The 20,695-nt window shown below is 58.2% G+C and overlaps 3 protein-coding genes across 6 annotated transcripts in view; all 3 read right to left on the bottom strand.

Moving 5' to 3' along the window:
- Positions 1–109: 109 nt before the first annotated feature.
- PLIN5 (perilipin 5) lies at positions 110–9,633 on the bottom strand. Of its 2 annotated transcripts, XM_082652602.1 has the most exons (9): positions 9,536–9,583; positions 8,903–8,990; positions 8,687–8,768; positions 7,672–7,867; positions 6,651–6,733; positions 6,096–6,276; positions 4,990–5,189; positions 3,362–3,475; positions 110–3,020 (listed from the first exon to the last, which is right to left on the bottom strand). In XM_082652602.1, the coding sequence occupies exons 3-9, from the start codon at positions 8,744–8,746 to the stop codon at positions 2,490–2,492; spliced, it is 1,365 nt and encodes a 454-aa protein (XP_082508728.1). In that variant the 5' UTR covers positions 8,747–8,768; positions 8,903–8,990; positions 9,536–9,583; the 3' UTR covers positions 110–2,489. The 2 variants fall into 2 exon arrangements, with proteins under 2 accessions (XP_082508728.1, XP_082508727.1); XM_082652601.1 differs by lacking the exon at positions 8,903–8,990 and having other exon boundaries at positions 111–3,020; positions 9,536–9,633.
- Positions 9,634–10,582: 949 nt separating this feature from the next.
- On the bottom strand, positions 10,583–13,181 carry LRG1 (leucine rich alpha-2-glycoprotein 1; the record flags this gene model as incomplete). Its single annotated transcript, XM_082652603.1, has 2 exons — positions 10,583–12,055; positions 13,042–13,181. The coding sequence occupies 2 exons, from the start codon at positions 13,179–13,181 to the stop codon at positions 11,044–11,046; spliced, it is 1,152 nt and encodes a 383-aa protein (XP_082508729.1). The 3' UTR covers positions 10,583–11,043.
- A 4,042-nt stretch (positions 13,182–17,223) lies between these two features.
- Positions 17,224–20,695, bottom strand: part of SEMA6B (semaphorin 6B) — a 33,093-nt gene continuing 29,621 nt past the window's right edge. For all 3 annotated transcript variants that reach the window (XM_082650920.1, XM_082650918.1, XM_082650919.1), the window contains exons 13-17: positions 20,131–20,313; positions 19,896–20,042; positions 18,879–18,956; positions 18,687–18,745; positions 17,224–18,271 (exon numbers count right to left, since the gene is read on the bottom strand). In XM_082650920.1, coding sequence (XP_082507046.1) covers positions 17,367–18,271; positions 18,687–18,745; positions 18,879–18,956; positions 19,896–20,042; positions 20,131–20,313 — 1,372 coding nt within the window. In that variant the 3' untranslated portion in view covers positions 17,224–17,366. The remainder of the gene's footprint in view (positions 18,272–18,686; positions 18,746–18,878; positions 18,957–19,895; positions 20,043–20,130; positions 20,314–20,695) is intronic.

Here is a 20,695-nt window from a genome sequence, read left to right as displayed (position 1 = left end):
TCCCAAACTCCTCAGCCAATGCTTCCCAAAGGTGGTGGCAAAGGCGGGTGGGAAACACAGGGTGTGCCTCTCCCCTCCCCTCCCCTCCCCGCAGGGCTGCCACAGCATAGCGAAGGGGGAGAAACCCAGCAAAAATAACAAAAATGATCATAAACACCGAGTCAGGTCCCTTCCTTCCTCTGCCCACAGCCCTCCAGGGCTCCCACCTCCCTCGGGGTAAAAGCCCAAGTCCTTCCTGTGGCCCACAAGACCCACCCTGTCCCCTCCCTGCCCTCCCCCTCCCTCTCTCCCCCTCGCTCACTCTGCTCCAGACACACGGGCCTCCCGGCTGTTCCTCCAGCTCACCAGGCCCGGTCCTGTCCCAGGACCTTTGCACCAGCTGCCCTTTGTGAGGAATGCTCGTCCATCTTTGCACATATGTCACCTTTTCAGAAAGGTCTTCCTGGACCCCTCCTCTCCTATTTTAAAAAATATCGCCCTCCTTGTACCCCTGCACACTCCCCATCCTCCAGCTTTTCTCATCACCTACTAAGACAACTAATTTACGTATTTTTCTTGTTTATGGTCTGTCCCTCCTAGAGGGCAGAATTTTTCTGCATTTTCCTCACTGCCGTGCCCGCAGGGTGCAAGACTGTCTGGCACACAGCAGGCGCTATTTAATAACTATTTGTTAAATGAACCAACGAATGAGTGAATGATCGATAGCTTCCACCGGTGAACGACCTACTAGGATTGAGGGCTGCTACCTTACTCCTACTTTCATACCTGTTTCACAGAGGAGAAAACTGAGGTCTGGAGAGGAGCAGTTGCTTACCCATCCGTTTGTAGGCAAGGCAGGGACTCAACCTCAGGGCCTTAACTACTGCTCCCTCCCCCCAAATTCCAGGACTTACCTCATGCTCTTTCCCTCCCCTCAGGGCTGGTCAAACTGATTCTCCACTGCCATGCCTTTGCCTGAGCCGATCCCTCTGTCACCTGCCCCTTCTGTGTATCATTCGGCTCATCCTCACCAAGCCTGGCCCTCCAGGAGCCCCCAGCCTTGTGAGGGAAGAGAAGGCAAAGCTGCCTGTGGTTTATGTCCAGGTAGAAAGCAACTTGGAGCCCCAAGAAGGTGGGCTGCAGAGGGTTGGAGCTATCCCACCAGGGGAGAGTCAGGGAAGGCTTCCTGGAGGAGGTGTCATTGGGGCTGGACTTAAGGATGGATGAGATGTAGCTGAGAGATGGGGGGGAGGCATTCCAGGCACAGCCTGAACAAAGGCCCTGAGGTGGGGGAATGTGCACAATTCAGCGGGACCGCAGCAGTGTCTCTGTCAGCCCAAGGATGAAACCAGAAGTCCTCAAATGCCAAGGTGAGCGGGGACGTTTGGTCTGAGGACAAAGGGAGCCACAGATATTCCCGAGGAGGGGCAGGGAAGTGAATCTAACTGGTGGGAAGTGGTTGGGACTCCCAGAGCCACCCCTGGACCAGGTCCCAAGGAAGCCAGGGAACACCCTGACCTCACCACATCAGACTGTGCTTTCCTAACACCCTGCCTGGCCACAGGGGAGTTTAAGGGACAGCGAAGAACACGGTCAGAGGACAGGGGCCCCCACGAGACTGGCCTGTGCCCCTTACCCTGTGTTTGTGTCCCCCATCCTGACCAGTGCAGCCAGAGAAGCCACAGCAAGCTCAGCTCCTACAGGTCCAGTGAGGAGGGCATAGGAGGGGCTACTCCCCCTCAGCCCCCTCCTCTTGATCCTTTGCAGTTTCCAAGAAATTCATTAAAGTGAGAACAGCTTCCATTCCAGGAACCTCCATCTGAATGCTTAACCCGGGTGGGTGGGGCACTAACCGTGGAACTCCAGACAAGATGTCCAGTTGGTCAGCGACGCATCACTCCTTTCAAATTTCGAACCCTGGCTTGTGCCATACGGTCGCACACCTCTGAGGCCCCCAGCACCCCGCCACTGAGACCCACCTCGGCTGGAACAGAGGCCACTGGCCTTTGGACAACACGAAGCACCTTTATTCTGGAGAGCAAAACCCCAAACAGCAAAGCAAGTGGGTGTGGCAGGTCCAGCTGTTGAAGCATCTTTGGGGACCCCTCAGTCCGGGATAGACAAGCTGGGGGAGGAAGGGGACACTCACTTTTCAAAACCCCAAACAGAAGCGTGTGCTTCTATCTGGGCAAAACATGCAACTCTCTGGGGAGTTTCGATCAGCTTCTTGGGGTGGGGCAATGCGGGACCACAGCCAGTGAATGCAGCTTGGGGCTAGTCAGACCTGAGTTAGGTTCAAGTCCTCATATGTCCAAGGGAAAGACTGGGGAGGGTCTAATATCAGTGAAGCTGATCTAGGATTCAGAGTTAGGGCCCCAGCCCCCAACTCTGCCTGGGCCAAGGCCAAGGCATCGGCTAGTAATGCTGATGCATGGCCACTAGGGGGCAGCAGGGATCTCGGGGTGCAGGACGGCCTCCAGCTGCCTTCGCTGCCCCACGGCCCCATCGGGTCAGAAGTCCAGTTCTGGCATCATGGTGTGCTTGCGGCGACTGGGGGGCTCAGGCTCCTCCTCGGGAATGTCCCCGGAGAGGCCCATCCCATCCCCGTACTGGGCTTGCCAGGCTCTCTGCTGGGCCGGCCAGTTCAGGTGTGCCCAGCGGGGGTCGGGCCCCCCCACGACCTCATCCACCAGGGCCTCCAGGTCGGGCGGAGGCCCGGGCCGCTCCACGAGGATGGGCGCGAAGGGCCCGACCAGCCAGGGCAGGGGCACGGCCTGCACCACCAGCTCCAGCAGCTCCTCCACGCACGTGTAGGCCCGGGCCACGCTGCCCCGGCCCTCGGCCAGCACGGCCGCCGGCACGTCCTCGAAGCAGCTGGCGTCGGCGAAGGCGGCCTGCAGGGCGTCCACGCTGCGCCGCACCTCGGCCACCTTCTCCTGGGCGCTGGTAGGCAGGCCCCGCACGCTAGTCTCCAGCGCGTCCACGGTGCTCTGCAGCTCCCGCATCAGGCTGCGGGACAGCACCAGGGTCTCCAGCTCTGCCTGCGGGGGGCGGGGTGGCGGGGGGAGAAGGGGGAGAAGGGGGAGAAGGGGAAGAAGGGAGAGTAGGGAGAGTAGGGAGAGAAGGGAGAGAAGGGAGAGAAGGGAGAGAAGGGAGAGAAGGGAGAGAAGGGAGAGAAGGGAGAGAAGGGAGGGGAGGGGCCTGGGTGTCCCGGATGGACCCCCAACAGGACCCCCGCCCTGCCTCAGTTTCCCCACAGACTCTCCAACCAGCTGACCTCAGTACTTGGTTGGAGCTGGCTGGAGCCCCGCCCCTGGCAACCCCTGGCAGATCCAGAACCCCTCCCACACCCCCCCAACCCCCCTCCTCCATGCCATCTTACCTGATTGCGGCGGCCGTTCTCTGGGGAGTGCTGGCTCCAGCCCTCCCACAGCTCATGCACCTTCCCAGGGTGGGCTGGGGTGATGGGCGTCACTCCGCACTGCATGTGGTCAATCTGTGGGGACGGGGACCATAGTAGTCAGAACTGGAGGATTTGGAGTGTTGGGGGAACCAGGACCCTAGCGTGGATCTGGCCTCAATAGGCACTTACGGAACATCCACTGTATGCAAACCTTCCGCGCCTACTGATCCAGCCTGGCCGATCTGCTCATTTTCTCCCCTGCCCATGGCCAGACCTGAGACCTGTGGTTCCCCTGAAACTCAGACTCACTGCCAGGTTTTGCCCATGCTTGTGCCTCTGCTAGGAACACTCTCCTCTCCATCCCATCCCGCTGCCTGGTTCACTTCAGTTCAAGTCTCACTGTAGACGTCACCCACTCCAAGAAGCCTCCCTTCCCCGGCTCCTGGCTGGGTGGATCCCTCCTCCGGGTCCCACAGAACCCAGCATGCTCTCCCATCATGACCCTAGTCCCCCTACTGGACTGTGAGTGTCCTGAGGGGGTCACTGGGTCTTCAGTGCCCAGGACAGGGCAGGTATTAGAAGATTAATAGAAATAAACTGTGATCCACACAGTAGAACACAGTCTGACCTCCGTATCCACGGGCTCTGCATCTGAGGATTCAACCAAGATTCGCAGTTGGTTGAATCGGTGGATGCAGAACTGTGCCATTTTACAGAAGTGACTTGAGCATCCTCGGATTTTGGTTTCCGTGGGGGGTTCTGGAACCAATCCCTCGCAGATACTGAGGGATGACTGTTATTCAGCCTTAAAAAGGAAGGAAATTCTGAAACACGCTACAACATGGATGAACCTTGAGGACACGCTGCTCAGTGAAAGTAGCCCACTCCGGTGCTCACAGGTGCCCTCTGGTGGCTGCTTCAGGAAGGACAGACTGTGGGGTCCAGGATGAGAAACCAGGACCATGGTTGAGTAATCATGGCTGGACCCAGGTGGAGCTAGAGGAAGGAGGAGATGTGGGCGGGTTCTGGGTAGACTTTGAAGGCAGAGCCAACAGTACTGGCTGATATGTCGGATGTGGGAGAGGAGGAGAAGAGGGAAGTTGAGGGTGACTCCCAGGTTTTGGCCTGAGGCCCTGGAAGGACAGGGCTGTCATCAGTTGAGATGGGGAGCGGGATGCAGCAGGAGCAGGTTAGGGGCATCTGAACTCATCAAACATAGAAAACAGGAGCTGTTATGTTCCTCTGGAGCAGGGAGCGATGCACAACGGGGAAAGAAGCTGGGTTATCAGCTAGAACCTAAAGGCTGGGAAGATTGTGATTGGTGATGGGAGAGCCCGGGAAGAGGTACCTTCACTCTCTTCCCATCCATCTTAACCGCCTATAACTTCCCCTCCTCCACAAAACCTCTTTCTGCCTCCCCAGGCTGAGCCTTGACCCCCACTGAATGCCTCCAGCCCCGGGTCCCTCCTCTGCCCCAGCCCTGCACATACACGGTTCCACCTCCCCCTTTCAGACTAGCAGGGGACCAGGTAGTCCGCGGGCACTCAATCCACGCATGCTGGCCGGCATCACGGGGTGGGAAAGGGGGGCAGGCAGAGGGCTCTCACCAGCTCCAGAGTCTCCTGCAACTGGGCCAGCGTGTCCTGGGCGTGGTGTTTCCTCCGCCTCAGTTTCCCCAGAGAGTGCTCGTATGCCAGGTGGCGGAGCCGCGCCGACAGGGAACCCAGGCGTACAAAGTAGCCCTGATGTCTCCGCTGCTCTTCCACGGAGCCCACTTCCGGGCCCTCAACCTCTGCTGCCAGAGCCGCTGGAGGACGGGATGGGGAGGGGAGTCAGCGTGGCCACGCCCTCCGCTTCTGGGTGGACACGCCCATGGGCTCCTACAGCTTGTATATTTCCCCTCTACAATATCAATTCATACGACCGTCCCCAAGTCCTACGATGTAGGCACTATTATTAGCTCTATTTACAGATGAGGAAACCCAAGGTAAAGAGAGGTGAAGTCCCACGGGGTGCAAGAGGCCGACCCAGGATTCAAACCCAGGCACTCGTAACCACTTTACTGATTGCCTCGGTGCAAATCCCGGGTCTCTTTACCTCGATTTTCCTCACCTGTGAATGGAGCTTATAATAATGAAAGAGTCGCTTACAAGTGTTTGGCCCACAGAAGGTGCTTCAAAAATGGCTCACAGCCTTTCTGTGAAGGAGGGGGGGCACGCCCCATGTTCCTCCAGTGCCATAAAGCAGGGTTTGGAAGTCAGATGGTCTCCAGGGTCAACGGACTAGATGCAGAACACTGGAGAATGGTGGGGTTCAAGGGAACCACGTAAAGGGGAGGACGCCATTCAACCCAAATATCTGATTTTCCAAGGCAAGTTAGAAATCAGGATTTGTAGGGCAAAACCTGATTTTTAAATGCATGTGATGAATTAAATCATTTTAAAGGCATTGCACAGGCCAAATACTACAGTAAGGAGGGCCACCAGCTGGAGGCCGTGGCCCTCAAGTCTATAAGCCCCATATACTCTCGGGGCTCTGGGCAGTCAGATTTCTAGTAGGATGCGGGTTGGGGGAGGTCAGGCCTGGGCTGGAGCTCCATGTTCCCCTACTGATCTGCTATGTGGCCTTGGGTGAGGCCGGGCCCTCTCTGATCCGTAACCTCCAGGGATGGGTAGGAGGATTCAGGGGCGAGCGGGGAGGGCTCTGGCCTTACCAAGCTCCTCCTCAGTCATGGGCAGAAAGTGGTCCACCAGCTCCTCTGACTTGCCCAGCACTACGTCCACAGCGTGGCTCATGGATCGTTTCAGCTCCACACTCCAGCGGCGGCCTTGCCGAGCCAGGCCTACCACGCCTGTCACGCCGCTGGCCACCACGTCCTTGGCCGAGGTCACCACCTGGCGGAAGGGGCCCAGCTCCAGTTGCTGTAGGTCTCCGGCTCCCTTCCCCTGCCCCCAGCTCCCTGAGGCTGCGAGGCAAGGACTCCTGGCCCCTGTTTGGCTCTGGGCCACAATCTCCCCTCTTATAAAATGGAGGAAAATCAAATCTTCCTCACGGCATTGCTGAAGGGATCCCCAGCACCAGCTGGCACATATTATGTGCTCAGTAAACACAGGTGTCAATTATTTTCATCTGGCGGCTGTTTTGTTCCAGTTAACCAAAGCCTGACTGGGTCCTGGAGTCCGGCTGGCCCAGGTGTTCAGGCTGCGTTTCTCGCTGCCACCTCCACCCCCTACAGCTTCCCCACCATCTATCTGGTGGTGCTGGGTACCGTCTCTGAAGGTTGCTGGAGAAAGGGCAGCTTCTCCCCCAGCTTGTCCAGGCCCCTGCAGGCGAGATCGTTCACTGTGGCCACTGGAGACAGAGAGGCAGCGAGCGAGAATTGGGGAGATGTCAAGGGAGAGAGGGACACAGGGACATAGAGGGAGGGGATGCTGGAGGGAGAGGCAGAGAAAAAAGGAGACACACATACATACACACACACACACACACACAGAGGGAAAGACAGAGGGGGCACCTGGCTGGCCCCCTGCGAGCGGCCGGGACCCTGAGTGTGTGGGTGAGCCACCAGGCTGGACCCTGCCTCTCTGCCCTTCCCGCCTCCGCCCTGCCACCGCTGCTGCCAGCACCAAGGTGACTCCTCACCCATGTCCAGCTCAGACGCCCCAGCGAGCAGGCTCAAGGTCACACAAGCCGGCTGAGAAGGAGGCAGGCGAGGCCCTGGGCTGGGACCCTCAGGTGATCCCCTTCCTCGGTCAGATGCGAGGCCGAGGGTCTCTCTGTCCCCCAACCCCACTGCCAGGTTGGACCCCCTGAGCTGGTCACAGGCTCAGGACGGGTGGAGGAAGGGGCAGACAGGGGAGGGAGATTGGACAGGCAAAGGGACCCAAGGCACATCAGGCTAGCCAAAGGGAGGAGGACAGTGAGACAGACAAGATGGGGACAAAAGGAAGGGGGCCCCAAGGAAACAGCTAAGGGCAGACGGGCAGGTGATCAAACTACAGAGGAACAAATAAGCAGAGGCAGAGGGCACGAGGGATGCAGGTAGAATGGGGGACGGGACAGGCAGAGAATGGAGGGTGAGATGGCACAGGCAGGAGGACCAAGAGAGGGGATGACACAGGTGGATGGGGGACAGGCAGGTGGACAGAGTAAAGGCACACAGCATAGGTGAGACTGCAGAGGGACACCCGTCTCAGGGGGTCCACTGCAGCAGTCATGCAGATGGAGCATGAGAGGGTGGGGCAGTGGGACAAACCACAGGACCCAGGACTCTGGCCAGGGGGACTCACGCTGGGGCTGCAGGTGGCTGAGCAGCGGCTGGGCGTGGTCCAGGGCACGCGTGGTCAGGCCACACATGCAGTGCTCAGCCAGACGGCAGGCGGAGCCCAGCAGCGGGTGCCTGTCCTTGGCGGCGCTGTAAGCATCGGAGACTGCGGTGCACGTGGCCCTGACCAGGGGCAGGGCCGCCACACGCTGCACCACGTTCTGCAGGAAGGGGTGGTGTCAGAGGGGTCCCAGGTGGAGCGGGGGGGGGGGCTCAGCCACATGCTAGAGAGCCCACTCACCCTCTCTGGGCGGGGACGAGGGGCAGGTGAGAGGGGTGGGGGGTAAGTATATTGAGCGCAGCTGCGCGCAGGCAATGGACACCCACACCGAGGTGCGCCTAGAGCTCCTGTTCTCAACAGCATACACAGAGCGGGACCAGTTCTGAAAGACTCAGTCTCCTTGAGGGAAGAGCCATTAGTGTCTGGTTATTAAGGGCACAGCCTCCGGAGCAAGACCACCTGCGTTCAGTTCTGGTTCTCCACTTCCAAGCTGTGTGAGCTTGGGCAAGTGCGTGAACTGCTCTGTGCCTCAGTCTCCCTATCTGTAAACTGGGTTTCTAGGGCTGTGATGGGGATTCAAGGAGTACAACATGTGAAGCGCTCGGAACAGTGAATGATGCAGAGTATACGCCGTGATTGCTATTATCATTGTTGTTAAGAGTGCCATGATGGTGGACACAGAAACAGAGAGATACAGGTAGAGACCCAGAGATGGGAGTGGGAGAGAGTTGGGCAGAGGCCAGGTAAGCTGGCTGAGAGTGTCTGGAGAGACACACCCCAGAGACACACCCTTCCCTGGGCCTCACTTTGCCCCTCTAGGAAATGGGTAGAATGTGCCTCCCCCAACCACGCTCCAAAATGCCCTCAGAGTAAGGTGCTCGAAGCAAGGGCAGGGGGACCCAGTCTGAAACTGTCCCAGGAGGGACTGCCCCCCCCACCTCCTCCCGTGCCGAGCTCCATGGGAGGTGCAGCCCCTTACCTGCTGGTCCTGCTCCCACAAGCTGGGTCTGGGGGCCTGAGCCGCCTCGTCTTCTGACATGCCGACTGCAAACAGGGTCACCCTGGGGGCAGGACAGAGTGATGGGCCCTTGCATGCCAGCCCTCCCGGCTCCCACCCAGGCCCTGGGTTCTGTCTGGCTGGGCTTGGTGACCCGGGCAAGGGTCACCTGCAAAATGAGGTAATGATAATGCCTACCTCGGAGCGCCCTGGGCAGGGACAATGCATGCACAGGGCTCTGCACACAGCAGGTGCGTAGTAGAGAACCTCTGACAAAGTGGAGGCCCTGCAGTGATTCAAAGCATTGGCTCTGGGCAGAGAGACACCTGAGTTCGAGTCTGACCATTACCTGCTGTGTGACTTTGGGCAAATGCCTTCATCTGTGTAGGCTGTTGCCTCCGCTGCAGTTAGGGAAGATCCCTGTTGCCCTGGCCCGGGATGGAACCGTGCAAGCAGCCCCCTGCGGGGGTGCAGGTGGTTGCCGCAGAATCCCAGTAAACCCACAGTCCAGTTTGATACACAGGGAAACTGAGGCACACAGCAGGTCCATGATGGGCCCAAGGTCACTCAGCTAAGTAGACTCAGAGCGGGACTTCGACCTCAGACTCCCCGCCTACAGTTCTTCCCCCGTCCGCACCCAGCGCCCTCAGAACCCCAGTCCTCTCCCAACTGGGTCCTGAGCTTTTGCCAACTGGGCCAAGGGTCTCAGCCACCTGCTCCGGCCTGTCACACCACTCCTCTCCCCAAGCCGCTGGGCTCTCGCCCTCCCACCCACCCACCGCGACCCCGGGCCTGCTGGGCACTCCCGAACGCCGCCCGCGAGGCACTCACCCGGGCGCGTTCAGCTTCAGCCCCACAGTGCTGCGGCAGACCCCAGACTCAGGCTCCGGTCTCCGACCCCAGCCTTCCCCGCCCCCCCTTATAGTGACTTGGGGGCGGGACCTTCGGGGACCGACCAATAGGGAGAGGCCTGAGGGGGGCGTGCCCTGGGCGGGGCTCCGGGGCCCCTCGCTCTACCCAGGGGCTCCCAGAGCGCCCCGCGGTTGCCATAGCAACTTGGGGACGCTCTATGCTAAGGATTGAGTTACTTTCCTTGGCTAAGTTTGACCACCTGTCACTCTCACTGCTGTTGCCGCAGAGACGGTGGAGAGCGATCACAGCCCCCCACCGCTTCGCTCAGTGACCTTGGGCAAGTCCTCACGGTCTTTCTTTTTACTTTTTAAAACCTGCCGCTTAACTAAGCCGGAAGACAGGCCGGCCCATTCACTTGGATCCCCATTTTACAGATGAGCAAAGTGAGGATCAGAATGCTTAAACCACTTGCCCTGGGTCGCCTAGCTATTGAGGAATCTGATTCAAACACAGCTCTGCCAGACTGCAGAACCCCGGCTTTCATCACCACACCTGGAATGACCACCAACGTGGGCATGACCCTCCTTCCAGGGAGCTGCAAAAACCGAGCATGCCCCAAACATCCCAGGGTCCCCCCAGTCCGACCTCGACCCCCACCATGCCCAACATTGTGTTGGAAGGTGGCCCCGAGGTTCTGGAGCTGTGAAAACACAGCCCCCAGGGCCTCTGCCCAGCTGTTCAGCCCCATCCAGCCTGCCCATGCTCGTCCTGGGCAGCTGCTCCCCTGGTTATCACAGGCCAGCATGAAAAATTGTTTGGAGCCCTGAAGCAATCTGGTTTAATTTAAACCTTCCCCAGGACACAAGCTCTGGAAGGAATCCACTGGTAAAACGACACCTTGGGCAATGGTCAGGGTTTTATTACCAGTTAAATCCAAGGATGGGGAAAGGGGGAGGAGCAGACACAGCCATCAGATCCCAACTGCTATCGATTTGGGATTTCATGGCATGCCTCTCCTTCTGCTTCATGCTGGAGACCTAGGAATTCGCCTTGGGAGAATGCAAGGAACACAGCAAATACATCCAATTCTGTTCAACAGTTATTTATTAACCCCTTCCAGTCTGACCTCAAACCGAGTGATGCCGAGTAAGAGGGAACCCAGCCCCAGGCCCTGCACTCAGAGAACCCCTGAAACTGGGGGCGACAGAGCCAGAATGAGCCAACCTCAGTGTGGCCAGGACAGGTTGGAGGAGCCAGAGACCAAGAGACCTGGGAAATAGGGGAAAGAGATTTCTGGAAGAGGATACAGCTTGAGCAGAGGCAAGAAAGCAGGAAGAGCCCGAGGTGTGTTTGTGGCAACATGGGCGAAACAGGTCCCGGCAACTATGGGAAGCCCAGCCTCACCCTTAGAAGGTGGGATTATTTGCTAAGTGGGGTGCGGCGTCCTGCCAAGCCTTGCCTCCCCACCCCGCCCCCAGCCCCAGGCTTCAAGGGGACCTGGCCACCACTAGGAGCATTTGGCCCTTCAAGGCTTTAGGGCCAGCACAGCGTGTGTCATTGCGGAAGAACATCTTGCCTTCGTTGGCCACCAGCCACTCAAAGAGGTCATCCAGTTTCCGGTCGCAGATCCAGGGATTACCTGAGAGGTCAAAGCCATCCTTCATGTTTCCGGCAGCCTTCCCCAAGGACATCCAGAGCCCCTTGGGCACGGTGGTCAGCAAGTTGTTGGAGAGGTCCAGCATGTCCAGCTTCTGCAGACCTCGGAAGGCGCCAGCTGCCACCGTGGCCAGCCTGTTGTTGTTCAGGAAGAGGTAGCGCAGTTTTGGCTGGTGCACCAGAAGGCCCTTTCCGAGCTCCTGCAACCTATTGCCCTCGAGGTGCAGCCGTTCCAACCTCAAGGGGCCACTCAGAAGGTCAGGGGGCAAAGTCTGCAGCTGGTTATTGCCAAGATCAAGGATGAGCAGGTCGGTGAAATTGGCCAGCAGCCCAGGGGGCAGCGTCTGGAGCTGGTTCCCGGATAGGTCCAGATGCCGCAGGGCTTTCAGGCTGTGCAGCCACGAGGCCTCCAGAACTTTCAGCTGGTTTTCCTTCAGCACCAGGGTGTGGAGGGCAGCTGAGACCTGGAAGAGGCCAGGAGGCAGCCGGGTCAGGGCGTTGCGGGTCAGATCAAGCACCTTTAGCTGAGGCACAGGCAGCAGGAACTTGGCGGAGAGGTCCTCCAGCTGGTTGCCGGAAAGGTGCAGTTCCTGGAGGTTAGGGATGCCCTGGAGGGTGTTGGCAGGCAGCTGAGTCAGGTTGAAGAACTCCACGGCCAGGTAGACGGTGTCAGCTGGGAAGTAGTGGGGGAGTCTGGCAGGTGGTTGGCAGGAGATGGAGCTGCCGTTACCCGAGTGGGACACCAGGCAGGCGTCTGGATTTGGGGTGACCCCCTGGGCTGAGACCACAGATAACAGCAGCAGGAAGAGGATTCTAGAAAGATGGGAGTCCCAGCCTACTGGGCTGCAGGCAATGACAGAAAGTGCTTAATAAGTTAAAATAATGATATTATACACCCAGCAAAGTGAAAATATACCCAGAATCTGCCTGCTTCTTCCCACCTCTACTTTCACCCGGCCTCATTGCTGGCCTGGACTAGTGTAGTAGTCCCCTCCTCCTCCTCTCCTGGCTTCCACCCTCAACACCCACCCCCCCGCCACAGCTGCCAGAAGTAGCTCCTGTTCCAGGAAGAATTCTATGAAACCTGAGTTTCTTAGTCTGACCCCTACATACTACCCTTCCCCATTGTCAGCCCAGCCCCAATGGACTATTAATTATTTGCAGTCCAACTTGCTAATTTCTTCTGCTCTCACTTGTTTTCTGGGTCATTTCTTGTCTCCCTGGCTCCATGTTTTGAAGGCAGAGCCTATGAACTCTTACTCGTCCTGCAAAACCCCAACTCCAATGGCCCCCCTTTCCACAAAGCTTTCTCTGACCCGCCCAAGCAGAATTCTCAGTTTCCCCATCTGGGCTGCTCCTCTTTCTGTCTAGCCCTGTCTAGGTTATCTGTGCCCAGCCCCATCTTGCTCCAAAGTTCTGGACTCCAGATACAGACAGGACTCTGAGCATGAAAAGTGCATCCTGCCTTGTACAGGTCTGGAGGGAGGCATTTGGTTTTGGGATGGCGAGATTTACAGTTGGTACTGGAACCCTTCGAGAGCTGGGGCTTCTGTTCCTCCCGGTCCCTCCAGCAGTAATGCCCTAGCCCAGCAGCCCTAGAGACCACCTGAACATCCTTGGTTACTACAGCCCGTGGACTACCTGGGCCTTCTGCAGGGAGTGTGTGTATGGGAATGAGTCTGTCCATAGACGGAGCCTGAGTGTCAGTCTGTTCCAGCCTGCAGGCCTACGTCTGGCCCTGTGACTTCAGTGGGTCAGACGGAATGTCCATGGATCTCTGCACTGCCTGGTGTCCAGGCCTGCCCAGGGTGGGCGGGGTGGGGACATACCTCTGTTTTCGCTCTAGGCTCCAAGAGGACATGGCGGCCTCTCTCTTTTCCATCCAGGTTCCCTTGGTCTGGTAAGGTGGCCTTATACCTGCCTGGGCTGGGGATAGGGGCACCAGCCATTGGGAAGTCTCCACCCACATCCTGTTCCCGTTAGGGGCTGGACCTGAGCCAGGCAGGGGAAAGGGAAGGGTCAGGATTGCAAAATTGCTTCCTGACAGAGTGAGGACAGAAGGTGGGCTGCCCACCGCCTTCTCGACCCTGTTTCTACCTAGTTTTTCTTTCCCCTGAGTCCTGCTTTTGGGGAGTGGGTACCCAAGAGTCTCTGAGGCTGAGTCCCCACTTCCCCCAATCTAGGAATCAAGGGTCAAGTTTGTAAGGCGCCAGTCTGTCCTGGGGGATGGGGACAACTCTTTGAGCAAGAGGTACTATTTATAATAAATTTGAGCAACGAGGAAGCTCAGTGAAGAGAACAAAAACACACTTGTCTTATATTCATGACATATTCTTATTTTTTTTTAGTAAAATAATTTTTAAAAAAAGAATTCAAAAGCAAGTGATGCTAAAAGTCTCCACAGTCTTTGAACAATGGTCTGGGAGGGACTAAACCTGGTTCTGAATCCCAGCTCTTCTGTGACTGCTCTGTTCTGTGAACTTGGGCAAGTGGCGTAACTTTTCTTGGCCGCAGTTCCCCTATCTGTGAAGCTGAACTCAGTCTCCGAGAGCCCCTTCCATTCTTTCTTTCTTCAGCTGAAGCTGATGTGCTATTTGTTTTGGACTTTTCTCATCTCCTAATAAGTGCATCTGAAGGCTCACACTTCCCTTTGAGAACTGTTTGACTGCAGCTCACAGGTTTGGCTATTCAGTGCTTAAATTCTTGTTGAGTTCTAAACATTCAGGTGTGACGTATTATCCTTATCCGCATACCTGGCTATGGCCTCTTTTTCCCAGCCCAATCTCTGAAGGGTTTTGTCCCTATTCAGCTGTGAGGATGACTAAGCATTCTGTCTTAGTGGACATACGGGCTGAGAGGGAAACACACAGGCTGGCATAGACTGGCACAGATAAAGAAAGACAGATAACCACCTGCGTGAAATACACGGACATACATAGTGACCGAGAGACAGGGAAAAACACATAGACCCAGAGACACAGACAGGGCAGGACACACAGGAGAGAACAACGTATCTGCAGAGATGGACACACAAAAACAGACACACACACAAACAGGAAAAGGACCTGAGTAGACGTTTTTCCAAAGAAGACATACAAATGGCCAACAGGTACATGAAAAAGTGCTTGACATCACTAATCATCAGGAGAATGCAAATCAAAACCACAACGAGATGTCACCCACACCTGTTAGGATGGCTTCATCAAAAAGACAAGAGATAAGAAGTGTTGTGAGGGTGTGGAGAAAGGGGAACCCTTAAAAAAAAAAAGAAAAAAGAAAGGGGAACCCTTGTGCACCACTGGTGGGAATGTAAATTGGTGCAGTAGGGAGTTTCCTCAAAAAAAAATTAAAAATAGAACTACCATATGATCTGGCAATCTCACTTCTGGGTATGTATCCAGAGGAAAAGAAACCAGTAACTTGAAGAGACATCTGCCCTCCCGTGTTCATTACAGCACTATTCACAATAGCCAAGACATGGAAACAACCTAAGTATCCATTCACAGATGCATGGATAAGGATGTGGTGTATATATGCATAATGGAATATAATTCAGCCATAACCAGGAAGCAAATCCTGCCCATTTGGGACAACATGGATGAAACTTGAGGGCATTATGCAAGTGAAGTAAGTCAGGCAGAGAAAGACAAATACTGAGTGATCTCAGTTATGTAAAATAACCAAATTCATAGAAACCAAGAGTAGAATGGTGGTTGTCAGGGACTGGGGGGGTGAGGGAAAGGGAGAGATGTTGGTCAAAGGATATAGACTCCCAGCTCTAAGATGCCTAAGTCCTGAGGATGTAATGTACAGCGTGGTGATTAGTTAACAAGACTGTACAGTATACTTGAAAGATGCTAAGAGAGTAGATCTTAAATGTTCTTACCACACACACACAAAGTAACTATGTGAAGTAATGGATGTGTCAAGCTTATTGTGATAATTATCTTACCATATATATCAAACGTATCAAATCATCGAGATATGCACCAGAAACCTACACAATCTTATATGTCAAATATATTTCAATCAAGCTGAAAACAGACACACAGGTACAGGAGGAGCTGCTAGATGCCATCATGGTGTTTTGTGTTTCTTTGATTCAATCAGTCTCCCCATGGTAAGCGGTGGACAGGGGTTCTGTCCTGCTCATTGTTCTATCCCCAGAGCCCAGCACACAGTAGGTGCTTAATCGACATGGGCCGGAAGAGTTGTGAATTGTAGTGACATAATGCTAAAGTGATCTCTTAAAGTGAAATCAGATCATGTCCCCTGCTTAAAACTCTATGATGGCTTCCTGTCCCACTTAAAATTCATAAGGCTGGAGGGAGCAGGGAGTGGGGAGTTAGTGTTTCATGGGGACAGAGTTTCAGTTTGGGAAAACCAGAAAGTTCTGGAGATGGATGGTGGGGATGGCTGTACGACAGTGTGAATGTGCTTAATGCCACTGAGCTGTGCACTTAAAAATGGTTCAAGTGGTAAATTTGATCGTATATGTTATTTACCACAATTAAAAAAAAAAATTGTACTCCTCACTGGTGAGGCCCTGCCTGCCTGGGGCCCTGTGCTCCTCTCCCTCCTTATCTCCAGCTGCTCGCCTTTCATTCACCTAGTGTGGCTGCTCCAGGCATACTAATGGCCTGGGCCCTCCGCCAAGCTTCCTACCTACCACAGGGCCTTTGCACTGGCTGTTCCCTCTGCCTAGAACACTCTGCACATCTCCCCACAGCTGCTCCTTCTAGCCCATCTTATTTCAGCTTACATGTCACCTCCTCTGGCAGGCTCTCCTCAACTCCCCGCCACCATACACAATCACCCCCTACCTAACACATTATCTGGCTTTTTCTTTATTACACATATCGCTAATTCAAATCAAGTCCTAATTTGCTTTTATGTGGTTGGTCTTTCCCATTAGGCTGTGAACTCCATGAGGACGGGGGTCTTTGTCTCCACACAGTAGGTGCATAATAAATTTTTGCTGAAGGACCAGAGACTGGCCCCCAGCCAGATGAAGACTGGGACCCCCGCATCTCTCCACATTTCCACACCCAGCTCCCCATCATTCTGTTTGCTGCAGTGACCCAGCCAGGACTCTCCCAGGTGCTCCCAACTGCCCCAGGCCAGGCCAGGCCACTGTCCAAGTCCCACCCCCAGGAGACAGAGCAGACCCAGAGCCTTGGGCGCCGGTGGTTGTAAACAGTTTTATTGACAGGGGGTTGGGGGAGGCAAACTCCAGAGAGGGTCCAGGACTCTCAGCTGGCCACTCAGCTGGCATGCATGGTCAGCTGGAGGTCAAGGGGGAGGTCACAGAGGATGGGTGGCATGGGACCCTCTGACCACCCTGGGGCCATATTTACAGGGGGGCCCGCCCGCCTTCGCCATCTCCCAGACCGCCCGAGCCCTTAGACAGCCGCCAATACGACTTCTGGGCAGGCCGTCCTGACCCCCTGCCTGAAACCCCTTCCTCATCACCCCTCAAACTCCTAACCGGCACCTTGGAGGCCCCCGGCTTTCTGGAAGCCCCGGCATCGGCTCAGCCAACGCCCAGGCCGCTGGGGCCTCCACGCTCGCACACAGACACACACACCGCACGTGGCCGCCCCCACGCACACGCCGCAGCAGCCCGCGGGCACACGCGCACGCCTCCCTCCCCTTCCCGGCCCCTTGCACACGGACACGGCATGCACGCGCGCGCACACACACACACACACACATACATACATACATGCCGGGGGCCGGGTCGAGGAGGGACCTCTGGGTGGGGCGGGGGGGGGAGCTGGGGTCTGCAGATGTGCCCCCTCCCCTTCCCACCGCCAAGCCCCCGGCCGCCACCCCGAGAACGGAGTTGTGCAATTGGTTAGAAAACTGCAAAAGAAACGCAAATTGGAAAACAAACCAAAAATCCACGCGCAGAAGGTCAACCTCAAATCCACAGCACATTCCGCCCGCCCGCCCGCCTGCCCCAGACCGCCTCAGGGTCCTGCGGCCCCGGGGCGCGGCGGGGCGGGGAGTCGAGCCCCTTGTGCTTCCGGGCGGCGGAGGGCGCCCCCCACCCCGCGCGGCTGGGCCGGGGGTCTGAGCACCCACTCGGAGCTGGCCCGGTCTCTCGCTCCTGGTTCCCGTGGCTGGCACCGCCGAGGCGCGCGGCCCCGGCCTAGGGCACGGGGGGCGCAGTCCTGTCCGGGCCCCCGTACGAGAGGAGGTGGGCCAAGTCCGTGCCAGGCCGGGCGTGGCGGCCGCGGGGCCGGGCCTCGCCGCTGTTGATCGTGTGCGTGCGGCGCAGCGCGGCGGCGGGCGGGGCGTGCGCGCCCGGCCTCCGGAGGCTGCCGGTGGGCGGTGGGCTCCAGGGCCGAGGGAGGCCGTCGGCGGCGGAGCTCGGGTCCGAGGGGCCCGTGGGCGCCGACACCACCCGCCGGCGGTCCGGGCTGGCGTGGGGGGTGAGCGGGAAGTCGCCGTGGGAGGCGCGGCCGGGCCGCGCGACGAAGAGGCGGGCGTCGGGGGCCGGCTCGCCGGGCGCGGGGGGCGGCTCGGGGGCGCGGGCAGGGGCCAGCAGCAGGAGGGAGGATGAGAGGGAGGCCGTGAGCAGCGTATGGCCGTGCTCCCAGGCGCGGGGGCCCAGGGCGTGCGGGTGCGGGGTGGGCAGGCGCTTCTGGGGCAGCGGCGTCTGCTCGGGCGTGGGCAGCAGCCCCGAGTCCAGGTCGTGGGAGCCGCCCTGCAGCAGCGTGGCCTTGGCCCACCCGTTCTGCATCAGGGGCGCCAGCAGGGCCTCGGGGGGAACCCCGGGCCCGCCGCCGCCCCCGGCCCGGCCCCCGGGGCCGCCCGCCCGGCGCTCGCCCAGGCGGCTCACGCTCAGCACGGCCTCGCCACCCCCGTGCGCCAGGATGGCCTCCTTGTCCTTGCGGCGGGCCAGCTCGCGCCGCTCGCGGAGCCCCACGTACCAGCCCACGCTGAAGCCGGACACCACGGCGCCCACCACGAAGGCCGCCACCGACGACGTCACCAGCAGGTTCACCGACACCAACCCGGCGCGCTCCTCCGAGAGGCTGGCCCCCAGGAGTCCTGGCCGGGAGGGCGGCGTGTGAGGGGCCCGGCCGGGGACGGTCCCCTGCGCACCTCTCGCGGCCTCCGGCTGGCCTAGGCACTCAACGTCTGTCTGCTTCTCTGCTTCGTGGCGCCTCTCTGACCCTTTCAACGCCCGTCTGCCCATCTCTTTGTCCCCTGGCATCTGTCTTAAAGTTTGTCTGCCCATCTGTCTCCTGGCCTCTCTCTCTGCGGTCCCCAGCGCCCCCTCGCCATCTGTCGGTCCTTTTCCCACCTCCCTACCTGGAAGTGGGGCCCCCTGCCCTTCCCAAGCCCTGACGGTAGCCAGTACCGCCCCCCCGCCCTCGCGTTGGGCATGGGCGGCAGAGGGTGTGAGAACCCTGGAGGACCAGGACTCCGAGTCCCCAGGCCTCCTCCCCTCTCCCTCGCTTACCTGTGCAGTCCCCTAAGCCTGAGGTGCTGGCCCCGGACACGTCTTGCTCAAAGTTGGCTCTGATGAGGGCAGGGGGGCAGAGAGGCGCAGTCAGCAGAAACCTCTCGCACAGAGCTGTGGTTGGGGGCGGGGGGAACTCCCGATCATCACGTGGGTCACATACCCGCCCCCCACCTCCCTTGTCCCCAGTACCTGGTGCCGGGGCTGAGGAAGATGCAGGAGCCATCCGGGGCCCAGCCGCAGTAGGGGTCCTGACTGCCAATACAGTTCCTGGAGCAGACAAGGGACCCGGAGAGCAGATCAACCACAGCCCCTTCTGAGGCACCTCTTACTGTCAACTCTGGGAGTTCTCAAGGTATGTCTTAGCGGTGGGGGCTATTTCTTCCCCATTTTACAGATGAGAAAACTGAGGCTCAGGAAAGTTTACTTTTGCCCAGGGGACAGAGCCAGGGTTGGAGCCCAGGCAGGCTTGCCCCTGAGTCTGTGCTTTGGGTGTGTGCTATGGCATCATTATTGCCAAGTCGGCGGGCACAGGGTCAGGTGCTCTCCAGTGTGTGGAGGGCACGCTGTGAGTCCAGAGATGTGCCAGTGTTTTATCTGCATGTGATCTTCCCACCCATTTTATTTATTTAATTTTCTTTTCTGGCTGTGCCACGCGGCATGTGGGATCTTAGTTCCCCGATCAGGGCCTGAACGCATGTCCCCTGCATTGGAAGGCGGATTCTTAACCACTGGACCCCCAGGGACGTCCCTCCCACCCATTTTAGAGGCAGACAAACAGCTGTCTCCCTGGTCCCCAGCTTCTGCTCCTGATGCTCTTAGAAATGTCACTCACATCCCATCCTGCTCTGCCCATAGACCTCCAGGGCTCCCACCTCACTCCAGGGGTGGGGGAAGGAGCCCAAGTCCTCCCCACAGCCCACAGACCCTGCACGACCCACCCCCGGCCCCGTCCCCTCCCTGACCTCCCCTCCTCCCTCTCTCCCCCTCGCTCATTTTGTTCCAGCTATACAGGCCCCCTCTCTGTTCCGCCAACACACCAGGCCCAGTCCTGCCCCAGGGCCTTTGCACATGTTCTGCCCTCTGCCCTGCTCATCGTTCAGTGAGTCAGGATGCTGTTGGGGCCTGGACTTGAACTTGACTCTCTCCCTCTTCCCATGCTCACCTCCCCTCACTTCCCCTGCCCACAGTTGGCCCAGGAGTACTCACTTCATGCATCCTGAGTATTGCTGGCAGCGCGCCACGGGCACTCGGACCACACAGCGGGGGAAGGCCGCCAGCAGGCCACCCGAGGCCGCATCCAGCTCCAGGCTCAGCAGCCGCTGCCCTGTCTCGCCACCCCCAGAGCGTCCACACCTGGGGGTGAGCAGATTGGTAAGACTCAAGGGGCACGCCCCATCTCCCTGCCCACTGGCCCTGTCCCTTGACCTCTGCCCGGCCTCACCTGTCCGGCCGGTAAGTCTCAAACTCCTCCAGGAAGACACTGGGCCCGGTGGTGCCCGAGGCACTGGCGTTGGGCCAGACAAGGAACTTGAGGACAGTGCCCGCCTCAGAACCCAGGAAGACGACAGTCTGGTTGCCCCAGGGGCCGGCGCCCACGTCCACGGCCACTCGCGTCAGCTGGTACCTGGGGCCAGGGTTGGGCAGAGGTCAGGCTGCCTCCCAGCCCCCTGGGGTCCTGGGCGCACTCAGAGACACCACCCATGCCCGGCAAGGTGGACATGGGCGTGGCTCCAAGGGGGCACATCATGGAGAGAAACACCCCCCCAAACCCGACTCCTACCTGGGCCTGCCTGTCTCTCTCCCTGTCTCCCAACATCTCTTTGTGTCAGATGGTCTCTCTCTCCCTCTCTCTGTTTCTCCCTCTTTCTGGGCATCCCCGGAGCCTCATGCCCAGCTGTCTTGAGTGTCTGGCTTCTCCCTCATGTCCGAAGTTGGCCCTGTGCCTCCCTCCTTGCCCACCACCCTGGCCAGGGCTCTCCTTCCCACCCAGCCCGGCCACCAGGACC

The sequence above is a fragment of the Grampus griseus genome (assembly GCF_964374135.1).
Source record: "Grampus griseus genome assembly, chromosome: 3".
Classification (NCBI taxonomy): Eukaryota; Metazoa; Chordata; class Mammalia; order Artiodactyla; family Delphinidae; genus Grampus; species Grampus griseus.
The sequence above is the reverse complement of the archived record's forward strand: the minus strand, read 5'-3'. Positions and strand labels throughout refer to the sequence as shown.